This window comes from Nicotiana attenuata, chromosome 2, assembly GCF_001879085.1.
Source record: "Nicotiana attenuata strain UT chromosome 2, NIATTr2, whole genome shotgun sequence".
NCBI classification, from domain to species: domain Eukaryota; kingdom Viridiplantae; phylum Streptophyta; class Magnoliopsida; order Solanales; family Solanaceae; genus Nicotiana; species Nicotiana attenuata.
The window spans coordinates 17,060,227-17,070,267 of NC_031990.1; the positions used below are offsets into that span (position 1 = coordinate 17,060,227).

At 37.0% G+C, this 10,041-nt stretch overlaps 1 protein-coding gene across 1 annotated transcript; it reads right to left on the reverse strand.

Annotated features, from left to right (window-relative positions):
- Positions 203 to 9,749, reverse strand: LOC109244693 (cinnamate beta-D-glucosyltransferase-like). Its single transcript, XM_019411829.1, has 2 exons — positions 8,212 to 9,749; positions 203 to 289 (listed from the first exon to the last, which is right to left on the reverse strand). Exons 1-2 carry the CDS (start codon positions 9,659 to 9,661, stop codon positions 282 to 284), a joined length of 1,458 nt encoding a protein of 485 aa, XP_019267374.1. The 5' UTR covers positions 9,662 to 9,749; the 3' UTR covers positions 203 to 281.

Below are 10,041 nucleotides of genomic sequence, written 5' to 3' on the forward strand. Positions count from 1 at the left end.
TTACATAGTACTAGCAGAAACATCTGCGAAAATAGAGCAAGCCTCGAGGACATTTATATTTCCCATTTCGGCTAAATTTAAACAGACAATATAGCTAAGTTTTTTGATTAAGTACACACAGCCATTCTTATCCATTGCTAGGTTATTTAATACTAGGGGCAATGGATTAACAAAAACTTGTTTTTTCCTTGCATGCTTGAGTCCATCCTTGGCCAATTTATGGGCCACCTTGTTTCCTTCTCGGAAGTTATGGATGATCATCGGGTGCCTCAGCTGGTGCATTAACCACCTGCAATCAGTAATAATAGTTGTATAAGACATAGTATTTGATTGAAAAGCTTTAATGAGGTCTGTTGCGTCAGTTTCCACTATTAGTGGTGAGAGACCATGATGGAGGGCTATCAAGAGTCCAAATTTTAAGGCTTCTAATTCAGATTGTAGCGGGGATGAAGAAGGTTTTGAATGTTGGAATCCCAGCATCCACTCTCCTCTATGATTTCTAAAAACACCTCCCAAACCTCCCATGTTTGAATTGTCGTTGAAAGCACCATCGATGTTTAGTTTTATGAAATTGTGAGGAGGTTTGTTCCAGGTAACCTTAATAGCGACAGATTGTGTTATTGTAGTTTCCTTAGTAGTGAGATAATAATATTCTAGGGCCAGAGAAATTGCATGAGAGTGATTGTATTTCAGGGACAAGTTGTTATGATTATTGTTGTTCCTATTTGACCAAATAGTCCAAATAACAAAGGGAAATAAGTTTTCCCAAGATAAGATGGTGGGGGATGAAGTAGTACTGATGTTCCTAATCAGGTGTATCCAATCCCTAGTGTTTTTAACCTGGAAAAAGTAAATTCCTAACGATGATCAGAAATAGCTAACTGAGTCACACTTCAAGAAAATGTGCTCAATTGTCTCTTCCCCTTTTTTGAAAACCGGGCAAATAGGGTCAATGTTTATGCCTATGTGGTGAAGATACTGACGAGTAGGGAGCCTATTGTGAAGGCACTTCCACATGAGAAACTTAGTTTTGTTGGGACATTTTGAACTCCTAACCCAATCAAAAGAACTAGGATTATTTAAGCTATGGTTAAAAAAACTGTAGCAGGATTTGGTGGTAAAAATACCATTTGAATTTAATTTCCAGTAGTAAGAGTCATGGTTTGTTTTATGAGGCTCAAGTGAACAGATGGCATTTTGGATATGAGGGGGCAATTCAAACAGAATTTTTGAGAAATCCCACTTGTTACCTAGCCGCAGGTCCTTTATACCAAGATTAATAGAGGATAATGGGAGGGGTCCCTCTATGATATTCCTAAGGGTAGTGACGTTAGGAATCCAGTTGGAATCCCAAATATTCATGAAAGAATTTTGATGAGGGATCCATTTTAGCCCTTTGTTACAAATTTCCCAACCCTTGACAATACTCTTCCAAATGAAAGAAGTGTGTTTATGATTTTTTGAAGTGTCATAGAGAGATGAGAGAGTTTGAGACCAAGGAAGAAGAGGATTGTGAAGGATTCTCCATGATAGACTTGCTAGGGCAACTAGGTTTTTGTCTTTTGCCGCATGGATTCCAATACCGCCATTCTTTTTATCTTTTGTCAATGTATCCCAAGAAAGAAGGTGTATTTTTTGAGGTGGTCGTGGAGCCCCAAATAAATCTTTTTTGAATTTTGTCAATGCTTTTTAGTATCTTGATAGGCAAGAAATTATATTGCATGACATGATTTGGTATACTATTAGGAGAAGCATTTGCTAAGATGGTCCGGCCAGCCATATTAATGAATTTGGGCTTCCACGAGGACAATTTAGTATTCATTTTGTCAATGATGAATTGGTAGTCGGAGGGCCTAGGTTTTGTGTTTGTTATAGAAAACCCTAGGTATTTACCAAAAGAATTGCTACATTTTATGTTGAAAACTTGGATAGCTCCTTTTTGGTACTAGTTGGACAATTTTTTGAAACAATAATTTTGGACTTATCTTTATTGATCTTTTGGCCTGATAGGGTGCAGAAAGACTCTAGGCAACTAAGAATTATTTTTGGGGATTTATTATCAATTTTGCACATTAGGGTAAGGTCATCTGCATAAAAAAGATGTGACAATTTATAATTCTTTTTACCTAGACTAACAGGGGACCAGTTACCAATATCAACCTGATGGTTTATGTTAATAGAAAACATTTCTAGGCAGAGAATAAAAATATAGGGGGAAATGGGGTCCCCTTGTCTAATTCCCCTACTTGGGGAGAAGAAATGGCTTCTACTCCCATTAACTAAAACAGCTATATTGCTTGTAGTGATACATTCCATGATAAGGGAAGTAATTTTTGGAGGAAACTTGAAATGGCAAAGGGTTCTGTTGATGAAAGACCATTCGAGCCGGTCGAAAGCCTTCTCAAGGTCAATTTTCAATACAAGAGAAGCTTTCCCATGTTTTTGTTTATGCATTTTAGAAATAAGCTCTTGGATAATAATAGCATTGTCGCTAGTACGCCTACCTTTTAGAAAACTGGATTGATAGGGACTTTATTTTTTGTAAGAAAGGCTTGAGCCTATTTGCAAGGGTTTTTGTGATAACTTTGTAAATGGTGTTACATAAACCAATTGGCCTATAGTTTTTTAGAGAGATAGCATTTGGAATTTTAGGGATTAGACAGGTAAGTATCATTTATCCCATGTGGAAGCTTGCCTGTTTCAAAAGTAAGTTGACAAAGGTGGGTCACTGAAGTGTTAACAGAATCCCAGAACCTTTGAAAGAAATAAGGATGTAGACCATCTGGTCCAGGTGATTTAAAGGGTTTAAAACTAAAGACTGCATTTTTAAGTTCTGATTGGGATAAGGGTTTGTCTAAAATAGTAAGGTTAAGGTCAATGAAACTGGTGGACTCTTTCTTATTAGTAGACCAATAAGAAAATTTGTGATTTGTGATGAACGAGTTGTTAAAAAAGCTATAGACATGGTTCATAATGCCCCGAGGATCATCAATCCAGTTTCCATTTGAGTCTTTGAAGTACATAATTTTATTAATTCTTCTATTATTAGTAGCACAAATGTGAAAGAATTTTGAATTTGAGTCGCCTTCATTAAGCCAGTTAATCCTGGAGCGAAGTTTCCAGTAGTCTTCTTCTATTTTAAGGAGATTGTTATACTCAATTTTTAGAGTGAGTTCTAAATTGTTAAGGAAGTTGCCATGACCATAAGAGGCCGACTTTTGAATACCATTTAATCTAGCTATTAGGGTCCTTTTTTTTCTAAACAGGTCTCCAAAAGTAGCATTCTTCCATTCCACTATACAATATTTGAACAAGTTAGAGGCTTGAATGAAATCCCTATTGTTCCAGCAAGAGCTAACAATATTTTTGAATTGAGGATGTCTGCACCAGTAAATCTCCATTCTAAATGGCTTAGGGAGTGGGTTTACTGGTTTAGGCATAATTTTAATTAATAAAGGGTTATGGTCAGAGTGAAGTCCTGGAAGGTGGATAACACTAGCATTTGGGAAAAAGCTAATCCATTCTTCATTTGCTAAGACTTTGTCCAGTCTTTCCCTAATTCTAGTACTATTACATTTGTTATTATTTGACCACGTAAATTTGCCACCTTTGAAACCTAAATCCATAAGGTTGCAGTAATTTATTTTGTTCCATAACTTAAGAGCCCTTCTTCTATTTATGGGATTTCCACCTAATTTATCATCTGCTACTAATACATCATTTAAGTCTTCTCCTAGCAGCCATGCACCTTTGTGGTTATCAAATATACTAGTAATGTTATCCCACATAGCATTTCTTTTTGATATCTTAGTACTTGCATAAATAGTAGTAAAGAGCCAAGTTTTTTGAGAACGGATTACCTCAATAAGGGCGTGGATTTCATTGTTACGCCTCACAAAGTTGCTCACATTCACTACACTTGTGTCCCACATAAATGCCATACCTCCTGATTATCCCTCAGATGGGACCTCTATCATATTTGAGAATCCGAACTCATTCATCAAGCTGCCATGGCTGGTCATTCTGGTTTCTAAGAGGGAGACCATGCATGGGTGGTGGGTAGCTATAAGGTCAGGGATGTTTCTTTTAAAATCAGCATTATTACCACCTCTAATGTTCCATATAACTATGTTTTTAGCACGATTCATCTGAGGGAGGTTTGGGTGGGCAGGTCCGTTGGCTTGGGTTGCTTGAGGGAATATGGGGTTCCTTCTTAATGAGGGGACTAGAATCATGGCTAGTTTCCCCACCGTCGGGTCCTGGGGAGGCCTCATATCCACCGTGCATTTGAACAGTGAAAGTGGACAGGCTAGAATAAGCCTCTTCTCCCGCCCCTCCTCGAATAGATAGACTTTACTTCGTCTAGGTTTGAAACCTCTACTGTGTGCTCCCCTACAAGGTCTATCTCCCCCTCCATTTCCTCCCCCCTAGGTTTCCTAGATTTTGAGCTACTGGTGGTTCCTGAAAATGTTAATCTATTGGAACTTGATTCATTGGTTCTTCCTGTTGCATGTGGTTCTGAGATAGTTCCCAGTTCACCAGGATTGGGTTTAGAGCCATCATCTCCTAGGGCGGGAAGAAGGGTAATTCCAGGCCCATGTTCTGTAGGAGGTATGGGTTCTGAGCAAAATGAGGAGGAAGATTCCACTGGGACCTCATTGCTTGAATAACATTGTTGTTCATTCCTGGTGCTAGTGGTTGCATGATGTTGTTTACCCATATGTGGTTTAGGTAGTTGCTCATTGAGAGATGAAGGCCCTCCGATATCACTTGGGCTAGGAACTGAGGATTGTTTATGAGAATGATACTTTCCTGGCCATAGATCATCACTTGGAGTGAGATCCCCCTCCCCATGAGCCCTAGTTCTATCCAGCTTGTTGGGTGATGATTTTGCGGGAGTGGAGGTTGAGCATACACCACTGGTATTGGTAACATTTGTTGGGGTAGAGGTGGTAGATTTTCCATGGGTAAGGCTTGAAGGTTCCTCAGTATACGAATTAGTCGATATCTTCTCCGGTTGCTTGGAGGAATTCTTGGCATTTTCTGTTGAGGGAGCTAAGTTATATTGCAAAGGAGGGGTAGGGATGGAGGGTATAATTAGGTCTATTTGCATGCATTCTGGCTGGGTTAGCGTGCTAGAAGATATAGAAGATTTTGCATGGAGTTTGTTTGGCACGTGGAGACTAGGTTTTGCCATTTGGATGGGAGAACTATCAATTTTGGGCGGGTGGCTATCCGTGTGCATTAGTGTTTGGTATGATGGATTACTAGGGTCGTTTGAGGGTGGAGGGTTATTTAGGTGATGATTAGTAAAAGCATGAGTGTCATTTGATTGGGTAGGGGTGTTACTATGAGGGTGATTAACTATAATAGCTTTTTTGTCCTGTAGTGATATTCTATGAATTTTGGCCGTATATGGGGTCTGGACCGGGTTCATAGAATTATCAGTTTGATGGTTTGTAAAATCTGAGAAGGTGGTATTGTCAGAGACACTGTGGTGGTTTTTTTGCTTTAGGTTATTGTCCTTTTCCGAGTAGTTTGTGAGTAATTGAGGGGATTGGGTATAGGAGTCTTTGTTATTAATGGTAGCAGTAAGCTCATAATCATTGATATTAACTTTTGGAATATATTTTGCAGCTTTTGGAGATGAAAACTTACCTGGATAATGATTTGAAATTTTGTTAATATTACCTGACGTTTGGACTTTGGTTTTTGATACCTCTTTTCCTTTAAATTGCTGTGCATTCCTGCGTCGAGGGAATTGAATTGTTTGCCAGTCTTCCTCATCTGTGGATGTTGATGTAGGTCCGGTATTCACTGGATTTATTTGGCTTGCAGCCATTTTTCTTATAATTTTTTTCTCACAGACCAAGTCCGTGTGGCCTAAAAATCCACAAGTTTTACAGAGATAGTTGTTTGCTTCGTATTGTATCTCCTGCTTGTGATTTCCAATGAGAATATGTTGTCTGACTGGTTCGTATAATCTCACATAGCGACCTCTCATGGAGGAGGAAGTGCAAGCATCAACCCTAAGAAGTTTTCCGATTGATTTCCCCACCCTTTGGAGTATTTGACCATCGTAAAACTCTGTAGGTAGTTGGGGTAACCTCACCCAGACTGCTGTATGACTTTGTTTTGTAGTTTTTGCAACAAAATTTGGTATCCATTTTTGTGTTGATAGAAAGAAACCAAAAACGAACCATGGTCCGTCTTGGAGAATGTGGGTCATACTTTCTTCATGTTGAAGTTTAACTATATAGTAATCATTTCCCAGGTCTATGAGGGGAAAATTTTCTTTAAGCTTCCATAGCACCTGGATTTTTTGTTTTAACAGTTGGTGGAGAATTCTTTTGCCAAGGAGTTTTATGATGAGGGAGTGTCTCCAAGGTTGGTATATTCTTTTTTTGTCCTCATTTGATATGATTATCGAAAGAGGTTGTTTATCCGCTGACTCTTCAGTAGCCGATACTGAGTTATCCTCAATAATTTCCATTGAAAAAGAGATAGAGTCGGAGTGGTATAGGGATGGAGATGAAAATAATTCATTCTCCAATAATATTGCTTTGAAATTTAATTGTGGGTAGTCTATTGGGTTTTCAATATTTTTTTGGTCCATTGGTATTTTTTGAGCCAGTTGATCCGGAGGTTTTGGAGGGATATTGGGGTTGTCAACAACATTGTAATCAGTGGTCATTTGGAATTTTCTGATGAAGCAAGAAGAAGGAGTGGAAAAGAAGTTTTAGAGAGAAGATGGAGCTTCTTCTCTCTAGAGATAAACTTTTTGGTGGCTACGCCAAACAACTTCAATTATTATACGTTACTGCAATTTTCGCTACCAACCAAAAACACCAAAAATTCCACCACGTAATTTCCGCCAACATCTCCTTCTCGAAAAAGACCCTTTTTTAGAAGCAGCCGAGAAGAAAATACGAATTAGTAGTAAGAGTTTGATTCTAGTCGTACTGATTCTCAAAAATTTCATTATATCTGCCCCGTCCGAGAGAGAGCCAAATACAGTCAACCCTCTCTATAATAGTCTTGTTTGTTCTGATATTTTTTCACTTTTATAATAAATAATTATTATACACTTATAACAACTTTTGACGTTTAAATATTTTTTGGCTGTTATAGATAAAGTTATCCAAAAATCAATTATTTCTCCTTTTTTCATGTTGCATATAAAAGATAAGAAAATTATTCAAATTTAAAATCAAAAGATATGCATATTTCACTAGTTAAATATTGAAGAAAACTAATACATTATTAATAAATTTACAACTAAAAGTCAAAGATTTAAACTCTAAGGCGGACATTTTAAAGTTAAATAATAAATAAAAAAATTCAAGATTGATGGAAGAACTTTCTAATTGTAGCTTGTTTCGTATATTTCATTCTCTTACTAGCGATATAACGCTTTTCGTGTCCAAATTTTCAGCAAAAAGGTATCCAATATTTTTCCTTGAAGTCAAAGTAAGAGCTCAACAGTTAAATTTTCTATCTAAATATTTGTTAGAATTTGCCCCATGGAAAAGATACCATGGTGCAAATCTTCAAATCTTATATCTTATGCAAGATAGAAACTTTTATTTAATGAAAAATATTGTGTGCATATTTTTAGAACTATTATTAGTAATCTTAAAGATTCTATATGACTGTTATAGAAAGGTAATTTTACAAAGAGCGTTCTGCTATAAATATGGATGTTGCTGTTATAGGTAAAAAGCTGTTATAGAGAAGTAAAATATAACTTAAAAAATTGATTCTGAAGAAAACTCGATTTTTATAGTGAATGACGGTTATATAGGGATGCTGTTATAGAAAGGTCTAGTAGCTCTGCCAAATAGTAATTCTAATATATAGTGAGAGAAAATTTGTCCCTAACTCGCTATGTTTGGCACAGTCCTATGCATCATAAATATAATTATATCCAATTAATATCTGATATTTTCAGGAGTTTAAGTTTCACACACTCCAGATATAAAAGATAATTACCTACAATCTTTATAATACTGTAATTAAATGTCAATCTCTATACTACAGTCATACACAAATTCCTTGGTCTCTATAGTTATTAATTTATGGAATATGAGACATGAATATGTTATTACAAATTCCTTGGTCTCTAATTATTTATGGAATATGAGACAACGATATGTGGTTATCATTTAAAAAAAATACATTACACCTCGTTTATGGATTGACTAACGTTACCTTTATGTTGCTCATGCTCACTTCTAACATAGTCAACAAAATCTTGCAAGTTCCTCTCCGAGGAGCCACCGTCTGCCACTGCTTCCTCCGCCGCCTTCTTCCATTTCAACGCATTCTCTTTCATCTCCGCCGCCTGTGGCCCACTAATAACCTCCCTCACGCACTTCTCCACTTCTTCCCTCGGAATAATCCTATTTTCAGCCTCGCCTCTACTTAGTCGAAGTCCAACTTTAAATACATCGACTAAATATTTAGCATCAGTAACTTGGTCACCCCAGTGAGGAAAAGCCAAAACCGGCATACCACTAGAAAGCGCTTCCATTGTCGAATTCCATCCACAATGTGTCACGAAACAGGCCACTGATGGGTGTGCCAACACTTGTTCTTGTGGACACCATTGTACTATTTTTCCCCTATCTCCAACTTTCTCTAGAAATCCATTAGGTAACACAAATGGCTCAAAATTTGGGACTTTAGTTGGTGGCTTAATTACCCACAAAAAATTAACCCCTGAATTTAACAATCCATATGCTATTTCCTCCCCTTGTTCCCTTTTGAATGTGACAATACTACCAAACGAAATGTAAACCACAGACGATGGCAATTTTGTATCTAACCAATCTATACAATTTTCGTCAACCTTCATAAAATCACCTCGGACATCATCATTTGTAGAAGTTACTAATTTAGGGTATTTGAATAGTGGACCCACAGTTTTGATAGGAATTTTTTTGGAAATCAGGTAATTAACTACGTCATGTTCAAGTTCTTGGAAAGTTTCCATAAGTATAAAGGACAATTTGGATAAATTCTTGTATTGACCTAAAATGGCTCTTCTTAAAAAACAATATGGTGTACTAGGATGCAAGAAACTAGGAATTTCATCGTACTTTAATAAAGGCATATAAGGTAGTCGAACATCAATGTCAAGTTGAGATTCAGTAGGAAATGGAACTAAACCATGGTAATAATGGTAATAAGCTGAAAAGCTAGCTGCAGACTGTATCCAAAGCATAGCACTAGGAATTCCAAGACTTTCAGCAACATCACAAACCCAAGGAATAAAAGGATTATTAATCAAACAAGAAATAGGGCAATCTTGTTCTTCGTATTTCTTGATCATTTTTGGGAGAATTTCCTTGCCAGTTAGCTCAAGATGTTGTAAGTAGGAATCTAAGCCGTTTCCATTCGGCTTAGAATGATCCCAATCATCGTCGAAAAATTGGAATCTCATCATACCATTACCATAAGGAATTGGTTCACTAGTTGTGATTTTGGGGTTGGATTTTTTCATTTCTGAACCACAACTTTCAGGTGCTGAGAAAGTAACAAGAAGGCCTTTTGAAGCTAGGCGTTTGCCAAGTCTAAGTAGAGGATTAACATGTCCTTGGCCAGGAAATGAGACCAGAAATACATGAACTAGTGCACCTTCACCGACTGTAGATCCCATTCTTAGCACTTTTTCCAGAGGAAGAAAGCAGTATAGGGAAGAGAAAATATAGGTAAAAATGATGTGTTACACTAAGAGTGGAGAAATTGGGATCTATTTAATCTCAGGGGCGGAGCCTTTCGGCTACGAGTTCAACTGAACTCGTAATATTTGACACGGAGTATGGATTTATATGTAAAAACCTGCTAAAATTTAATTAAATAAGTGAACCCATAATTTTAACATTACAATAACTTCAACACTTAAAATTTTTATAGTAAAACTCATTTAAATTTGAATTCCGGATCCATCACTTGAATTAACCTTTGTGTGCAACTTTAGTAGACAATTTCTAATGAATTAATTTCCTGAAGTGTGAAGTGGACCAATGAGTTGAATGG